At 43.6% G+C, this 19558-nt stretch overlaps 1 protein-coding gene across 9 annotated transcripts in view; it reads right to left on the reverse strand.

Moving 5' to 3' along the window:
* The window catches only part of PPFIBP2 (PPFIA binding protein 2), a 159789-nt gene that overhangs the window by 63876 nt on the left and 76355 nt on the right, over positions 1-19558 (reverse strand). For 8 of the 9 annotated variants that reach the window (XR_009693783.1, XM_061148174.1, XM_061148147.1 and 5 more), the window contains 2 exons: positions 7264-7356; positions 3039-3152 (listed from right to left, as the gene is read on the reverse strand). Coding sequence is in view for 8 of the 9 variants with exons in the window: in XM_061148174.1 (XP_061004157.1) it covers positions 3039-3152; positions 7264-7356 (207 nt within the window). In the remaining variant the exon portion in view is untranslated. Of the gene's footprint in view, positions 1-3038; positions 3153-3301; positions 3467-7263; positions 7357-19558 lie in introns of those variants that run through there. The other variant, XM_061148167.1, reaches the window with a different exon arrangement.

Here is a 19558-nt window from a genome sequence, read left to right on the forward strand (position 1 = left end):
GCTCCTGGGCCTTTAACAGGAGGCCAAGTTGGCTCAGGCAAGAATAGTCTTGAGGGCTGGCAGAAAAAGGTAATTGTTTGCGTCCATTATCTGCCTCAAGGACATGAGTCATGCCTGCTTCTACCATGAGCCCGGGGCCCAGGATATCACAGTCAGATCAGGCAAGTCTCTGCCTGTCCCCAGTTAAGAGGACACTTATGTACACACTTGAAGCTATAGATGGCATTACATCAGCACTGTGGTGCAAGAATTAAGCGTCTTTTCAAACAGCATCAAGCAGATTGCAGAGAAACGTTAGCACGTGCAAAACATTCAACGTGGGACTTAGAGCTGGCAACCCAACCATCTCCAGTTCAGGCACCACCAAGCCCAGCAAACACATGAGTGGGCGCGATGCCTCAGAGGCCCCATAAGAGCTTAACTCAGGATCCTCCAGGAGAGGAGTGCAATAGCACACTGCTTTCATTTTACCCTTGAAGGGCTGAGAGAACATGGTCAAAGTTATGGGCATAAAAATAACTTGGTTAAGTTCAGGAAGATCTTTCAACCCCAGAGGGAGCAAATAAGAGCTACCACCCTCTAAAACCTACCAAGCCAAGATACCCACCTATGGTACATGCAAACCACATGACTGCTACCTCACCCACAGCACACAAGAAAGAAGATTTAGAATATAAACACGATGAAAAGGGTAGTTGAGATACGACTTTTAAAAAGTCTAAAAGCTGAACTTCTCTGGTGGTCCAGTGGATAAAAATCTGCCTGCCAATGCAGGGGGCAAGGGTTCAATCCTTGGTCTGGGAAGATTTCACATGCCACAGGGCAACTAAGCCCGTGGGCCACAACTACTGAGTCTGCATCCTAGAGACTGTGCTGCACAACAAGAGAAGCCACCACAGTGAGAAGCCTGAGCACCACAGCCAGTGAGGAGCCTCTGTTCGCTGCACCCAGAGAAAGCCCTGTGCACCAATGAAGACCCAGCACAGCCAAAAATTAAAAAAAAAAAAAAACAATAATTGTTTTAAAAAGTCTAAAATCCAGTCTATGGGATAATGCTTAGGAGGAGACAAGGCAACCTCCCCAAGGTGGGGCTGGGAGCCAAAATCGAACTCCTTAGTACAGAGACTCAATAAGGAAGCAGAAACATTGTCACTAGAGGGGTGTCGGGGGGCCCTGGAAGAGCAGAAGGGTGGTGGTCAGAGAGCTCAGGTACCACAATGGACCCTTTACTGACCTCCGATTATGTGGTTGGTTACTCACCAGGCATGACTTTCCTGAAACATTAACCTTCTGCCATTTTTCTGACACGTTCCCTTCCACATGCAAGTTTTCCTGGTCTACATCTGTCTAGGTTCTTTTTTTTTTTTTAAAACAGCATTCCGTCATCTTCCTCCCTGGTCCCCGTCCCAGAACTGTACCTTCTGCCTTCTTGAAAATATAATCTAGTGGGTTGTCCTATGCACTCCTGTGAAAATGCTTTTCTGCTATTTGAGATTTTTCCACCAGGCTATTTTTTTTCTCCTGAGTCTTCAAAAGGAAGATTCAACTTTTAAAAATGAAAAGAACTCCTATTGTCATTCAGATTTCCAGGGAATATGATGAGCAAGAGAAATGGCACAGAATTTAAACAGAAAATCAAATGAAGCCAAGAACATGGTAACTTATTAATCAGCAGTGAAAGGATGAACTAAAAACAGTTTCAGAGCTGTTGGAACTAGTTTCTACAAAGACATTTGCATAAAAATACTGATTTTTTTTTTTTAAGTTCCTAAAATGCACTCAAAGCTAAGAAATACCTGGGAAGTAAGACACTTATCCTGAGACCAGAGGTTATATTCAAAGCCTGTGTTCATTACTATTCTGTAGAGAAATAATTTGAATTTTATGCTGACCAGTTTTAAAAAAAAAAGTTATAACTTGGGGAAAAGGATTATAAACAGTCTTCTAATTGAACCCACTCATTTTAAAAGAAGGACTTTCATTCTTTAAATAACTAGTGAGCACATTTTATGTGCCAGGTACTATACCAAGAGCTACAAAGTATACACACATAAACTTCAGTAATGGTTTATTTTTCAAAATAACTGCAATGCAAAAATGATGCAAGTTAAGGAAACCTATTAACTAGATATATCACATTAGTTCATAAAATACAATTTCTAATTAGTGTCTCAACAGATTCTGAAAACACCTGACAAAAATTCAACACCTCTTCTTAAAAACTGTTGCTCATTATTTACAATGGGGTCAGATTGTTCAGGAAGTCAATTCACTATACTATTTTTTACAAAAAAAAAATCTTTAAGTCATAGTAAAGACAACAACAGTAACATTTAAACTGGAAAAAAAAAACACTCCCTCTATGAGGTAAAGCATAGAAAATCTGAGGACTAAATCATATCTCTGGTGCAAATATGTTTTTGTATATCATATGTACACATAGCAAAAAGGACCAACGAGAAACAAGAAGACATTTAAGAGATGTTTTTGAATGGTAAAAGAGCAGCTAATTTTTTTTCATTTTGATATATATTAAACTATATTAAAATATTATTTATGTAATAATGTGATCAATTTTATCAAAGAAAGGCACACAGAGCAAGTAGGGGAAGAGTGAGGGTGCGAAAGAGGCACAAAATAAGCCTAATTGACTTTCGAAAACCCCGGATGCCACTTATAGGACAAAGGCGGTAGCCAGAACCATGGGCTACTTGGTCATGAGGAGTTAGCCAACGTGTGTCCCATGTGGTTGGCATGATAAGATGAGGGGGAATTGTGAGAGCTCCTCACTGAACCAGGCCTGGACAAAGTGCCTTGGGAATCTGTGGAACCAGCCCGACAGGTTATTCCTCTCAGGCCTGCCCTTCCCCGCCCTCCCCCTCTGGTTTCACCTGCTGTGTAAACACCGCAAGCTGGGCGTCCAACCGTCCCTGCAGGCAGCACTGGCAAGGAAGCAGGGAGCTCCTTAACCTGGACCCAGAAAGGGGCTCACCCACACGGCTGAAGGACCCAAGGCCCTGGGCCTCACCCGCCCGTACCTGTTGAAGCATCTCTTCGGCAGCATTGAGTTTCACCTGGTGCCCTTCCAGACACACTTCCAGGTCCCGAATCTTCTCTCCCTGGGCTTCCACTTGGTCTGTGAGGACACTCACCTGTCCCAAGAGATAAAGCACAGGTTGAGGATCAGGACTGGCTCCCCACACACCACTGACCCTGGATGCAAGAAGAAGGGCTGTTCTTTTTGGCGGGTGGCAGGTGGTGGAAATGTCCTAGGTGAAGGAAACCCAGGTTATTTTCTTACCTGGCCGGGAAGTCTCAGCCACCACCCTGACAAGGTCGGTCACATTTCCGACTCTTGACAGACTCAGGGGGAAAACACCCAGCGGCCACAAGAGTGGCCTCCGGGCTGGACTCTGGCTCTCTATGCCTCCACAGGGCTCCCTCAGCTGGCTTGCCAGGGCTTCTGCCACCTCACGTGGAAGCACAATCCAAACTTCTGTGCAGAGGAGCCAATGACCTTCCCCCTCTCATCAGGGTGTGAGGACCGCTCACCTATCAGGCGAGGGTTCTGAAGCAATTAAGGAATGTGAGACGTAAAGGGCATGTATTAGCACTGACAACACTTGGCTGCAGAGAGGGTTTGCGCTTCACAGGCCAAAACATGACTCTAAGTCATAAATATATACAAGCCACACTGCGTAGACAGTGGCAGGAAAACAACTGTCTTTCTGAAGAACAGTGAGACTGTCTATTGGAATTGTTAGTTCATAAAAATCCATTTACAATAAGTCATCTAAACTGTTCCCGAAATACAGACTGAGAGGATTTTCATAGCCTTCTCTATCAGCAAACAGCCTCAGGACCCTTTTTCCTTGTTTGTTATTAAAAGGTGACTCAGAGCAGAAAGAGGAAGAAAGCGCATGAGAAACCTCTGCCAAAATAAAGAAATCAAGTACTGGTAAACTGAGATCTTCTACAGCCTTCTTGTTTTTAACCAATGGTTGACTCATCGCTATTTACATATACATGATGGTAAATTATTTCTCAGTCTGTAAAGGAAAGATAGCTGGAGCATGAGCCTTAGTGTGAATTCCTTTATGAGTGTTTAAACAAACTTTATGAATTATCTCCCTTTTACAGAGGAACTAATCTTAATGAATACGACTGCTTTAAGCCTTTCATTTTTATGTTCCTAAGTGATTAATGAATCATTGAAACATATTCCTGGAGCTGATGCATGGTGTGCTAATATTTCGATTATAATCCCCAAACGGGCACCTTATCCTTGCTGCCTAACATGATCAGCAGTCTGGGCCTTTCCAACTACTTACTCTCCTTTCAAAAGAGTAGCATTCCAGGGGTGGCCTTTGCTCCTTGGGTCCCAGAGTTTCTGTTTGGGAAGGATATGCTGTGATTAATCTTACTGTGAAGACTGATACCTAGAGAGTCTGTACCCAACTGTGGGGTCATGCACTGGGGTACCCAGAAGAATAATGCATGGTCTCTGGCCTCCTATAGCTTATAGCCCAGCTACTCATACAACTCAGGATACACAGGGCTACGAATACTCTGAACATGAATACTCAGTCAAAGTTATGAACGGAGGAGAGGTGTAGAAAATTGGGACGAAATATGTAAAGATTCTAAATGTGACCTTTATTCAAGAAAAATATTTTCTGAGCCCCTACTACATGCTAGGAATAATTTTAGAAACTGAGGGGATACAAAAGTAGAAGAAGAAGAAGAAAAATAAGATGACAATCCTTGCATTCAGAAGTTACATTCTAATGAAGATATATTAATAAAAGATTTTGGTTTTATTTGCTTTTAATTCTGGAAGCAACAAATTTTGCCCTGTCTGATTCCCCTTGTTCTTCTGCAGGTAAACCCAGGAGAATATTCTGGAGCAAGGGCTCCAATGAGTTGGGTCTGGCTGAGCGACGTTGTGAATTAAGCAAGGCTCTCCCATGCTGGGGGTCATGTCCATATGCCATGGAGCCTCTAGAGACAGTTGTGAGCACGTAAGAGCAACTCTGACAGCCTGTCTACAAGCTCCTGGAGGAATAGAAACCATTACAATGGCCAGAAGGAACCTGACGCCCTACAGTCCGTGGGGTCACAAAGAGTTGGACACAACTTAGGGACTGAACAACAGCAACGATCCACTTCTGACTTTTCTTGTAAGCAGCTTCCCGACTATGCTAGGATTATTTTAATAAGGATTATTCAAGAATTTGGGATTTAAAAACTATCAAAGAGAGTACTTCTGTATTAAACTGTAGTCCCCTAAATTGCTGTGGCTGTTTAGTTGCTAAGTCGTGTCTGACTCTTTTGTAACCCCATGAACTGTAGCCCGCCAGGCTCCTTCTGGTCATGGGATTTCCCAGGCAAGAATACTGAATTGGACTACCATTTCCTTCTCCAGGTCCTCTAAATAGGAATGTCTTAATTCAGCCAGGAAGGCTCCTGCTTCAATAGTTTGCAATTTCATACTGTTTGTAGCAAAATTCTAAATTGGACACATTCATTAGTTATGTCATTGGGATGGAGGTTAAAATTACACACCCCTCAAAACATCTGCACTCTACTGCTCTATATAATCTGGCCCCTGCTACCTCTCTGAAGGCAGTTCCCAGGCTTCTTCATGGTCACCAGCTCCAGCCACACAGGCCCTTCCTGTTCTTCCCACACACCAAGATCACTCCCATCTCAGAGTGTGCGCTGGATGGACCACCTCCTCTGCCTGGAATGTGCTTCTCCCAGTCTCCATGGGGCTCCCTCCCCAGTTCCTTAGGTCTCCTCCTATCAGGGAGGTCTTCCCTGACTACACAGTCCTTATCCTGCTTTATTTTCTTCCATAGTATTTATCATCACCAGAAACATTTTATGAATTGGTTTATTGTACATACATACACACATACACACACATACACACATGCATGGAAGCTTGAGAACAAGGACTTTGTCTATACTCTTCACAGCTACCTCCCCAGCACCTAAAACCAGTGTCTACTGAGTTGTGGGCATGCAAACATTTTTTAATAAATAAATCAATGAAGTGAAGAAAAACAATCCCAGGATGCAAAATTGTGTAGTTGTATATTTGGCCTGAGCTTAATTTTTTAAAATAGGGGCAGGACAGGAGAAGTAAAAAGATTGGAAGAAAGGGGCAACGTGTTAAATTCTTTTTGATGTCCCAAAGTTTCTAAAATAATCATATATTCTATCAATACTTCTATTCATAAAATAAAGTGAAATGAATAAAGAAATAAGGTAAAATAGAAGGGAAAAAGTCAAACATACTGTAGCCTCTAAACACTAGTGCTAACTTTAGTGCTCTAAGCTAAGGCCCGTAGTCTAGGGAGGGGCCCAGAATCCTACACCTGCCTCCTCCCTTCTGTTCCACTATCAGTCTTAACCACCACCCTTGAAGTTCTTTTTTAGGAGCTGGGATTAAGATATTAGTCTTAATATTCTCCAAATCATCAGTCACAGTGACTGATGCGTAAACAGCACTCAGCTTTTCAGAATGCGAAGCAAGTTTTCAGACCCAAAACTATCTTTGACTCTTTGCTTCTGAAAAGTTTTGGAGTTCCTTTCTTCAAAGTAAAGAATCCACTTGCAATGCGGGAAACCCGGGTTCTATCCTTGGGTTGGGAAGATCCCCTGGAGAAGGGAAAGGCTACCCACTCCAGTATTCTGGCCTGGAGAATTCCATGGACTATAGTCCATAGGGTCGCAAAGAGTTGGGCCTGACTGAGCGAATTTCACTTTCACTTTTCTTCAAAGTAAGAGCATCACCAAAGGCTTATTAACCCATGTTAACAGCTCCAGGGGATTTGGCCTCAAAGTGATCAGTTTGGATCCAACTCCAGAAGAACTGAGGCAGATCCTGTGAGCATCCATCCTGGGGCTTTTAAAGAAGCTTTGTTTTACTAGTGACATGAGGACACATTTTATCTCCTTTGCAAGATTCCTGGAAGACAGGGCCCCATTTAATCAGCCTGGTCACAGAGCTTCCAGTGCATAGAGGGAAGTACTCTCATAGTCTGTGATAAATAAATGAATCCATTCACAGCCTCCCAAAGCCAACTGTGTCCCCAGTTACTTTCTGCTTTGTTTCAGAAAAAGTCTTTTGAGAAACATACACTCTGGGAACAGGAGATACCCCGCAGAAAAAACCCTTAGTACTTCCCTCCCACTTAAAGCAGCTACAGAGTTGGAGGTAACAGAACAAAGTGATTCCCACCAGAAAGGACTCACCTGTAATATGAGGGACTCCTTATCTCCTTCTAGACGTGCTAAGCGTTCCTGGTATGTTTCATTACCGGCAGCACTGTGGTGATTTACCTGGGACTAAAGGGAAAAGGAAAAAAACACACACTTAAAAAACTGGCAAAACATCTTACCAAGTTCCAAATGAAGTATGCAACTGGTGAGGACAGTTTCACTGATTATCTATGCAAACAACCCACCTCAACAGGAAGCCACAAGATGTCGAAACCACTTCAAGGAGGACCAGACCAGATGCCAGTGATAGGTGTGCCATGAAAGTTGGCAAAACCACCCCCTGGATGACCTCACCTTTGGCTAGAAAGGCTCTCATGGAACTCCAGACCCAGCGGTGCTTGACGTGACTGGGCGTGTTGGGTCTGGTTTGGTTGGAGGCACAGCCTGCCAGCTGCACCAACAGCAAAAAGGGTCCACCTCTTTGAGGAGACCAGGGAGCTGATACCATCCACCAAGGAACCCTGTGGGAACAACCCCGGCACAGACATCATCTCCTGACTCTCCTGCCAAGGTTCTCCAAAGCCGAGGCACACTTTACTGTCGTGGAGGCCCCTCAATAAGGGCTGTGACAGTCAAGGTGGACATGGAGTTGCTGCAGTGCTAGAGCTGAGAGGAGTAAGCCAAGATGAAACAGCTTGAGAAGAACCCAAATGACTGCCAGAGGATCTCCGGGGCCAAGCAGAAGGAAAACACAGGAAATACAAGGAAGCCAGAAACCATGGAAATCAGAGGTGAGGGAGGTTTGACACAGCAGAGGAGAGGCAAATCTTATAAAATGTCTTGAGCTAGAGACAGGAGCTGCAGTCACTTTCTGGGTGTGTCTGCCCTGGTTGTAGGCAGGGAGGAGAGAGGTAGCTGCTAATGGAACTGAACAGGACCAACATCTCCCACACACCCTTCCCTCCACAGTGAATTTAAGGCCCAAATCAGAACCACATTCCAACCATCAGAATGGGCTTTCCAATCCTTTTTCACTAAGAAAAGACATCACCTTCCTTCCCTTGTCCTGCCCCTTCCCCAGTGCACTGCCTAGGTGAGGGCAGGTGGCGGAGCCAGGCCTGGCTCTAAAAAAGAAACAGGGACCAAGAATTCTTTATTCAAGCCTTGGGGTGTCACTTTTGAGAGAAGTACCAGCTGTTTGTTGAAGGTGCAGTGGGAGGGTGAGCCCAGGGGCCATTTCCCAGGGCGGCTGTGCCAGACACAGGCCAGACAGACAGGACACCCCTGCCATTCCCCTGCCTCTTCCTCCAGCCCCTCTCCAGTCTTCGTCTTGTTCATTGTTATGGACGCTCTTTCATATCATAAACAAAGGGCCTTGACAATCACCAAAGGCTTCTCTGTGTTGAGAGCAGTTTATTATTATTCCATTAATCAATATTCCAGTCATTACAAAGTCAAACACTGACTAGTATCCAAAGATATAATTATAACCAATCTTTTCTCAGAACCTAACGAGAGAGGAAAATAGTTTTTAACAGCAGGTCAATTGCTTCTCTGTCCAAGAACTCACATGATGGTGATTTTCAGAGGAGAGAGAAAAAGGAAAGGACCCAGGCATCCAAGTGAAGCTGTGCATGCCCAAACCCAGTGCCAAAGTCAGCACGTGCACAGGGCCACCCAGCACTGGCAGCTGCCACTTGCCCCACAGGAGGTGACGGGAAGGCTCCTTCCACAAGACTCCAATAAACTACCTTACCACCCGGGCCTCTGTCAGATGGAATGGTGGGTTCATGCAGTAAAAGATCTACCCACACAATCACCCAGAGAAGCAGCTAGTTGACAAAAAAAAAAAAAAAAGAAGAAGTTGACATCGTAAGTTCAGTTAATACACAAACTGCATGTCATAGAATCATAGAAGTAGATTTTAAAAAAAAGATATGAATCCATTCTAGCAGTCAGTGGAAAAAGGGAAGCACAACTGAGTTAAAAGATGCACAGATTCATATGATAAATTCCAGGTGACTCTAGGAGAAGCACAACTCTTCCTAAGGAAGGGAGAAACTTCCCTTCTTTTCATAGAGAGACTCTGTGTAGTGGGATAAACAACATTCATGGTGATAGCCTCACAGTAAACAGAGCCAGCAGAACTCACTGCTCTTGTACGATGCTCTCAAACAGGTCAAAGGTTAGTCAATTCATGGGCCAGAGATCGAAGCAATTCCATGGAGACTAATACAACGTGGTCCAAGCACTGTGCTCTAGACACAAAGCAGGCAGTAAGGCAGAGATCACCATGTGCCAGGCACCGTTGAGACCACTTTACATATACTAATTCATTTAATCCTTCCCACAACTCTGCTAAAAGGGTGCTATTTTTATTCTAATTTTACACTGAAAGAAACTGCAGCACAAAGTGTATGGACAAGGCACAAATGGATTATTTGTTTAAGTTGTGTGTGTGTGTGTGTGTGAGTCGCTCAGTCGTATCGGACTCTGCAACCCCATGGACTGTAGCCCGCCAGACTCCTTTGTCCATGGGATTCTCCAGGCAAGAATACTGGAGTGGGTTGCCATTTCCTTCTCCAATTATGCTTCATAATATTAACAAATACTTTTGTTTACAATTCAAACTTTTGTATATACATGTGTTGTTTTCATATATTGTCTAAATTACTACATATTAAATTAGTAAGCTCTCTGTTATAGCTTAATAGAGGAGCAGATCGGTATAAATTTTGTTTCATACATTGGGATAAGAAAGTTCACTTAAAGTATAATATTTAAAAATGCTCTATGAACCTAAATATTCATTAATAGAGGAAAGGATTTAAAAAAAAAAAACTATGGTTCACCAATATTATGTACAACTTGTAGCATCTTAACATATGAGGCAAGTATTTACGAACCATCCTACAAATAAAAGACATACTGCATAGTGAAAGCAGCAAGATTAAAAGAATCACACAGTGTGATACTGAAAAAATACTATCCAGGGACTTCCCTGGTGGTCCAGTGGCTGAAACTCTGCGCTCCCAATGCAGGGGGCCCAGGTTTGATCTCTGGGCAGGGAATTAGAACCCACCTGCTGCAACTACGACCAGGAGCAGCCAAATAAAATAAATAATAAAGAAAAATTACTATCCAGTTCCATAAGTATTGATAAATGTATGAAAACAAATCAAGTGTCTGGAAGGTTACAGAACAACCCTTAACAGTGCTCTCTTCTGGGGCAATTTCTGGGCTATGAATAGCTGGGACTGGGAGGTTTGGTTAAGATTGGTTTTTACTTTAACCACAATATTTGAGCTTTTTACAAAAATATATTTACTCGAGTAATTAAAATATATTTCAAAGGCTAGAAGCACTGTTTGAGAAACTAGAAGAGTAGTTCTAGGAACTTTTTTCCTCCCCTACAGACTTGAGTGGCTTCCCAGGTGGCACAATGGTAAAGAACCCACCTGCCAATGCAGGAGACCTAAGAACCACCAGTTCAATCCCTGGGTCAGGAAGATCTCCTGAAGGAGGAAATGGCAACCCACTCCACTATTCTTGCCTGGAGAATCCCATGGTCAGAGGAACCCATAGGGTCTCAGAGTTGGACTCGACTGAAGCGACTGAGCGCACACACGGCAGACTTGAGGGGCATGTCCTCTGCCGGCAGTCTGCACGTCCAACTGCTGCTCGTGGCAGAAAGGTCCCTCCCTCAACCCAAGTCACCATTCTAGAGAAACAGGGCATCTTCCTCTCAAAGAGTGTGCAAAAGTCACTGCTCTTCTCCAGCAAGTTTTTAAAATGTATTAAACAGCAGTGAGACAATGTCCCAGACAGAAGTCTGCTGTATTATCATCCTTTGCTTTTGGTGAAGTTCAGAGTCCTGTGTTTTCTCTTCTACACAAGGTTGACAGCTCTCAGGAAAACTGCACACAAGCCTGAACCGGGCACAGACCAGGATAAAATACCACTTCTACTTGAAGAACCTGGAAAGCATCAGAAAACAGGGCCAAGAAGATTATTTTAGAATCACCTTGTTGAATGCCAACGTTCATTAGCCAAAGGTGTGGATTTGAGCTTTAGTGAATAAAATGCATTGTCTTCCAATAATTGAGCAATAAGTTCAGTCACTTGTTGGCATCATTCTTGGATTATAAAATGTCAGTATCATCAGGGCATTAAAAAGCCAGATGGTTATGAAAATTATTGAAAAACAATTAAAAAGACAGAGTTGGAACACAACTCTGTTTTGCCCCACTTTAAGAAGAGCTTGCTTTGTCAGAGGGTACACCTGCTTCCTTAATTCTAACAGTGGCATTGCGGTAGAAGGTTTGGATCAATACTGAGATCATCAACTGATCCCTGAGTGATTCCAAGGTTTGGGAGTCTCTGAAAAGTCTGGTCCACATTCTCTATTAGGTAAATCAGTGGTGGAGTGGTTGCCCAGCTCTCCATGCATGAAGTCAGAAAGAGAGAACCATGTCAACATTTCACTGAGAAGGAGAAAGTCACACTCCATTCTGAAGGAATCTAATAGAAAATGCTAAGTTTGTATTCCTCCCCACCTGGGACAGCAAGTGATCTAAAGAGAGTTCTGTACAGTTCTACTCTATTAAGGATGCTCATCCCATTGATGAATATAATTTTTTTTAAAAAAGAGGTCATTTTTCAACTCATTGTTAGTCCCTAGGCTGGATCTATACAATGAAATTCTGATGTACTAAGGTGTAATACACATATATTTGATCAAATTTTCTCCTTCTCTTTTGATGGTTATTTCTACAAATGTGACAGAGGGGAAAACGGAATCTTCTCATCCAAACTTTCTATGATCAGAGCTATTCTTAAAACTACAATTCATGTTAGTTACCTGATATAATATTTTGTGGGACCAAGAGATATCGTGAAGGCAAGGGATCTGTGTACACTGTGGAAGTGAAGAGGCAACTGCAGATTGCCACTGCCATGTGCTCTTGCATCTCTTACTGAGGGATGACAGTGAAGTATATACCCTCTCTTATATCACAGAAGTGAATCAGCACGGGGTGTTCTTGTGTGTATATTGTCAATAACACAGAAACTTTAGCCAAGACTATTGAAGCCAAGCCACCTTTGCTTCTATCAAAGCTTTGCTATCAAGAAGCTGGGCAAAGTCTTGGATGAAGGAATCCATCCTGTAAAACCCATATCTCTTCAAGGGAAATATAAAATACAACTCAGAAATACCACATTCAGGTCTTCCCCAGATGCTCGATATCACTAACAGAGAAAAGCAAATCAAAATTACGATGAGGACTTCCCTACTGCTTCAGTGGTTAAGAATCTTCCTGCCAATGCAGGGGACATGGATTCCATTCCTGGTCTGGGAAGACCCCACATACCATGGGGCAACTAAACTCATGTGCCACAACTACTGAGTCCCCATGCCCTCCACAAGTGAAACTGTTGCAATGAGAAGTTCATACACTAGAGAGTAACTAGAGAGTAGCCCTCGCTCACCATAGCTAGAGAAAACCTGGGCACAGCAACAAAGACCCAGCATAGACTTAAATAAATAAATAAAATTTAAAAAGAAAAAAACAATGAGGTACCACTTTACGCTGGTCAGAATGACCATCACCAAAAAGTCTACAAATAATAAATGCTGGAGAGGGTGTGGAGAAAAAGCAATCTGCCTATACTGCTGATAGGAGTGTAAACTGCTGCAGCCACTATGAAAAACAGTATGGAGGTTCCTTAAAATATTAAAAATAGAGTTACCACACGATCCAGAAATCCCACTGCTGGGCATTTATCTGGAGAAAACTTTAATTCAAAAAGATATATGTACACCTAGCCAGGACATAGAGATGACCTAAATGTCCATCAACAGATGAACAGATAAGAAGACGTGACTCTTATAATGGAGTCTTACTCAGCCATAAAATGATTGAAATAATGCCATCTGCAGCAACATGGATGGACATAGAGATTATCATGTTAAGTTAAGCAAGTCAAAGACAAATAGCATGTAATATCACTTACCTATGGATCTAAAATATACAAATGAACTTATTTATAAAACACAAACAGACTCACTTTGGCCACCTGATGGGAAGAGCCAACTCACTGGAAAAGACCCTGATGCTGGGAAAGATTGAGGGCAGGAGGAGAAGGGGGTGACAGAGGATGAGATGGTTGGATGGCATCACCAACTCAATGTACATGAGTTTGAGCAAGCTCTGGGAGGCAATGAAGGACAGGGAAGCCTGGCATGGCTGCAGTTCATGGGGTTGAAAAGAGTTGGACATGACAGCAACTGAACAACAACAGACAGACTCACAGACATAGAAGCAAACTTATGGTCACCAAAGGGGAAGGGGGCAGGGAGGGGATAAATTAGGAACTGGGGATTAACATACATATATGAGTGTACATAAAACCAATAAACAGCAAGATCCTACTGTATGGCACAGGGAACTATGTTCAAAATCTTGTAATAACCTACAAAAGAACCTGAAAAAGAATATCTGTATCTATATAACTGAATCACTTTGCTATATAACAGAAACTAACACATTATAAAATCAACTATACTTCAATTAAAAAAAAAAAGTATTTCCCAGGCCTTGGGAGTGACACTGACGAGTCCTCAGGAACAGAGACAATATAGCGCCTTGACTCCTACAGGCTGTGGCTCTCTTTCTAGAAGACCCAACATACTATTGATGCTGGGACTGGGCAGGCCTAAGGCACAGCTCCAGCAGTCTACAGCCTATAATGGGGTTATGTTCTAAGCCATCTCTGAATGGAAGAGACAGACTTCACAATGAGGAAGCAGGCATGCAGGGTGATCTATGGTTGGGGGTCATGGAGTTGAGCATGCTAGCTAATCAGCCTCAGTCATTAGGAGAGAAGTGGGAGGGTGGAGAGAGGACTGTATGGGCCCAGGAAGCATAGGACTGACCACCAAGATTCCAGCATGAACAGAGTCTCTATAGAAAGGGCATTTGGGGCTACACAAAGCTTAATCTGAGTCCTGCCTCCTACCTCTTCCATGGGTCAGTGAATAAGGGGTTTACTCTTAGTTAAGTTCCTCACGCACCAAGAGCTGGATGCTAGCAGACTTGAGAAATAACGGGTTTTCCGTATCTTGGGGGTATTTCATTTTTATTAGGGGTGAGTTATCAGAGGATATTTAAGATGCCCCCCCAAACCTGCATCATTAGTTGTACAAAACAAAAACAAAACCCTCAGTTTCCCTCTTGCTTTCTTGCTGAGAGAAAGCAACAGGCTGGAATCATTACCTTCACTGTAACTATTTGGCACAGGTGAGGGCTACCATCTTCTTGGAGATTTTCTCACCCCTCCCAGCCTCTGATGCGAAGGTTGGATGGATGAATCCTTCCTCTGAATTTTTAAACTGAGGAACAGAAAATGGTAGCAGTTGTGCTAGAAGGTTCTGAGGTTGTCAGTGGCCATGCCTTCTGAGGTTGCCAGTGGAGGAAGTTGGTTTGTGACAGGAGTCAGCTAGGAAGCCAGCATTCATGGAAACACAAATGAAAGCCAAGAAAGAGATTGGTGGCATTCTCACCCTGGTTCTTGCTGTCCAAAGACAATGATATAACCCTGCGCTTCCTGTTGGTCCCCTGTTGGCCTGTAGTGGCTCAAACCAAGTTTCAGTTATAGGCAACCAAAGTCCTGGCTAAAGCATTTGTCTCAGATGGTGACCAGTCCAGTAAGTGAAATTTACTCCTGTGGAAACACACTCACTAGAAAGCATTCCTGCTACTTGGATACAGTACTGAATTACAAAGGGATCCTGCCTACTGTTTCCTGAATTGCTTGAACTGGCAATTGTTAAGGAAGAATTGTCAGTTCGGAGCCAACTATAGCTAAAACCAGGATTATCATCAAGGGCTAACGGATGTGCTCTGTGGCACAGGGCGTGTCTGTGTGGGATGCATGGGGAAGAAAGAGGCACCCACTCTCCTTCATGTGTGAGACAGGTGACTTTACGTCTACTACCTGTTTGCCTCCATTCTTACCTCTCCAGTAGAGCAAGAAGGTTAAGAAGGGAATAATACAAGATGCATTAGGCCCATGGGCATCAACTAGATGTGTGTGGAGCAGAGATAAAACAAAGAAAAATACGTTAAACACAACAAAAATGAACAGGAATCTAAAGTAGGGCTAAAAGACATAGGGTGGATGGGAAATGAATAAATGAAGGGCAGTAAGAACACAAAAACAGGGACTTTCTTGGTAGCCCAGTGGTTAAGAATCAGCCTTCCAATGCAGGGGACATGGGTTCAATCCCTGGTCGGGAAACTAAGATCCCACGTGCTGTGGAGCAACTACTAAGCCTGAATACTGCAGAACCCATGTGTCACAACTAGAGAAGCCCACGCACCACCACAAAGACCCAGCACAGCAAAAAAAAAAAAAAAAAAGAACATACAATACCTAACAACATGTTTAAGAAGTTATGTTGAAAGAATAACCTGCCCTACATAGCTGTACAAATGCCAGGTCTGAAAGCTGCAGCTTCCCTGCTCCCACCCTTTGCTCATCTGGACTTCAAGGCAGGGGAGTCTCTGGGGAGATTGTTGGGACGGGGCTTCCCTATTCATGTACAGAATTCCGACAGCCTCCTCCTCCAAAAGGCAGGACCTCCTGTGCAGAATGGCAGCTGGGAATAATCAGGAGGCAGGGCTGCACTAACCAATGCCCAAGCTCAGGTAGGTCACCTCATCTCAAGCTTAAATAGAGGAAGTCATACCTCACAGAGGGACAGAGAGGGTCAGTTAGGTCATTAAACACAAAGACGTGTGGGAATAAATGTGCAGTGCTCTTTTGAGCAAGATGCTCTGATGCTTCCTCTGTGTAATATAAACAGTTTTTGAATGATCGCGGAAACATGGAACTCATTTAAATGGCTTTGTTTAAGCTAAAAGACCAAAACGTAGTTAGACACAGCTCATCCCTTGCACTGACGGCTTTAATTAACTCATTCTTTTTGCGCAAGAGAACAAAAAAAGGGCAACATTTCCCATAGACACCTATGAAGTATCTAAAGAGCTGAACAAACAACCCAAGGGAACAATAACCCAAATGCTTTGGGGCTGGAAAGAAACAAAGTGCCTAAGGAACAACACAGAACCCACTGTTAGCTAAGAGCTCTGGAATCACGCCTGCGGTGCCAACAGCTGAGAACCTGTGCCAACAGCTGAGAACCTGTTCTTTCCATTGTCCCTGAAAACGTGCCCACGTTCAGAGTCATATCTACATGGCCACAGTCTTTCTTTTCTATGAGCATCCTACTACCGTAAGTCCTCGGTGCTATATACATGCTTATGATCACCACAAAGAGAATTTCAATAGCTAATAATGACCGATCATAAATACCTAAATTTTTTTTTCTGTTCCAATCTGAAACTCAGGTCAATTAGTTAAACATGAGTTTTCCAGCTGAACCCCCCAGCCAAGCCCCTGGCAGCTTCCTCAGAGTCATCACCCTCTGACTCTAGTGGCCAGTCAGATTCCCCAGTGCTTGCTCACTTTTGGCCTGGTCCCTCCATTGTACTGAGTAGCTTGGCCAAGGGATGGCCATATTAGGTCTCTGCAGAGTTCTGGCGGGGGTGAGTGCCACAGATGCAGGCCATGAGGAATCCCCAGGAGTCTGACTCTTTCACAGGCTGGCTGGCCTCTGCCGGGAGGGTGTGCCTTCCTCCTGTGCTCTGGTACATTCTCAGGGGTGTTGAGTGAGGGCAGTTCTGCAGCATTCCTTTGGGGGCATGTCCTAGGGGACCTCCTGTCAGCATGGCACCTCACTGAATATGAGGAAAGAGCTGGTTCCAGAACAGTCAGGTGGGGTGGAGGAGAGGTCGCATGGGGGTATCATTTGGTATGCAGGCATGGAGTGTGGGAAAAGCCTAAAGCAGTCTGCTCGCCAGTGAGACAGCTCCAGTCATGTTTCCAGGCTGTCTAGTCAAGGGGATCATATCAAATCCAGAAAACCCATCTCAAGGGAGCCATGGCTGCCAGGCCCAGGGAGATGTCAAAGTCACAAAGGCTATAATTCAAGCTTAGGACCACCACTCACATATCAAGCTTTTTAGAAACTTGGAAAGTGTAGACCTTAAAAAAATAAGGGTGAGGGGGCTTCCCTTGTCCAGTGGATAGTAATCTGCCTTGGAACGCATGGGACATTGGTTCAGTCCTTGGTCTGGGCACCCAAGAGCCTGTGCTCTGCAACAAGAGAAGCCACCGCAATGAGAAGCCCGCATACCTCAACTGGAGAGTAGCTCTCGCTCACCTCAACTAGAGAGAGCCCATGCGTGCAGCAACGAAGACCCAGTGCAGCCAAAAATAAATTAAAAAATAATAAAATTACACATTAAAAAGGGGAAACCAAAAAATTTAAAAATAAAAACTAGATCATAAAAGCTACAATTCCTATTACATGGTTCAGGTGTAACAGGCAAGGAAGCCAAATGGAATGAGTGCAGGCAGGTGCTTGTAAAAAGGAAAACCTCTCCTCAATATTTTGGTTAAGGAGTTTAAGGGCCTTCTGGGAGTTATTATAAAACCACTTTTTCTAGATAAGGAACAGCTAAGCCAATCCACTATCTTTGGCACAGAGCTTCTTTGAAATGCAGTGTGAACAGAGCACAATCAAATCCTTAGCTACCAGGAGTCCAACAAGAGATCTTATCCTAACTTTGACCTCCTTATGCCCTTGGCTGCAATTTTGTAAGAGGTGACTGAGGGTTGCTGGTGGGGTCGTCACTATCAAATATTTCACCATTAGGGAAGAGCAAAGCAAAATTCACAAACGGCAAATTAAATATGGGGTCAACCAATGTTTATGCAATCATGTTTCATTCACTTATCTATTCAGTGACTCAAATATTCCTGAACACTTATGAGGTGCCATGCTCTGTGCTAGGCAGTCCCTGCCTTGAAGAAGCTCTGTAGTTGTACAGTTAGATGTGATAAGCCAGCAGCAGGGGCACAGGGGATGGACGAAATGATGATACCTTCAAGGGAGTGGAGAGACTTTATAGTGGAGTCCTCACTTGAAAGACTCTCTTGAAAACAATGAAGGAATTCCCCCAGGAGAAGAGAGAACAGCACCTTTGGAAAGAGTCTTCCTGATACAGCTAGGCTATTCATGAAACCATGCCAATTGCCACCCTTCAGCTACTCTGGTCTCCCAGAACTAACACAGAAAACAAAGGATGTCTTGAAGACTATCTGTAAGCTTTCCAATCAAGGAGCTGGTGTGATGTGCATGAAGGCTTGTAACTGATCATCCTGTAAAGTAGAATGAGAAGAGAGAGGAATGCATTTGATTAACCAAGATCTTGTTCCAAAATAGCAGCCTTGCATGAGCTTAGTCTCTGCTAATTCTCTTGATCACGTGGCTGGATGCATAAGGAACCTATAGCACTTGACTGTAGAAGTGGTATTTATAAGTGTGCTGGTATCTTGCAAAGGGGTTATATTAAATCCAGGAGCAGAATAAAAACAGGAGCCTCTTTGGGTAGCGCTCTTTCCTCATCTTGCCAACTCCAAACCTAATTCATGATTATTAGAAACACTTGTCAGAGACGGGCAGCATCAGGTGCCAGGGTTGGGGCTAGCAGGGGCACTGTGACTTTTAATGATTCACTTGGAATCATTAGAAGTAAACTGCCTGATGTTTCTTGGCCCTTCAGATAGAAGGTTCAGACAATCCAAGAATCAAACAGGCATGAATGATCCATAGGTGGAGAATATGGGAGTAGGTAAAGGCCAAAGTAAGAGGCTGGTCCTTTGGTCACAAGAATTTTGTTAGCCCTACAAGATGCCCAGATGGGAATGAATTCTGGGGAAAATGAATGAGAAATGTTGCTTGGGAACTAGAGGTGATAAGAACATTACAGAAGGACTTTGAAAGCTTTCTTAGGGACAAAGCCAGTGTGAAGTGGGTTTGGGGGTAAGTAACCAGGAAGGAGTGCAGATGGTGAGTTTTTAGCCTGCTTTCGATTTCAAGATTCCCGATGGTGAAAGGAACGTAAGTCCTATAAGGCAGCAGAGAAAGAAGAACATAGTCAGAGAGTTTTGTTTTTCTCTAAGAATTACAGAGGCATTTCCTGCCAAGGACAAGGGACAAGTAGGCAGGGCAGAGTAAAGAAACAGAAGAAACAATCAAAGAACAAGAGGATGTGGAACGGCTTTGGGTCAGGAGGACAGGATACTGGGATAGCCTTGGCAAAGAGAGGGGACTCTTGATCCGTGAAATCAGAGGAAGCTAATAAATAATGGTTGTGAACACTGCTACATTTTGTGGTGAAGGGGAAGGAAGATGAGA

The sequence above is a fragment of the Dama dama genome, chromosome 1 (genome assembly GCF_033118175.1).
Source record: "Dama dama isolate Ldn47 chromosome 1, ASM3311817v1, whole genome shotgun sequence".
NCBI lineage: Eukaryota > Metazoa > Chordata > Mammalia > Artiodactyla > Cervidae > Dama > Dama dama.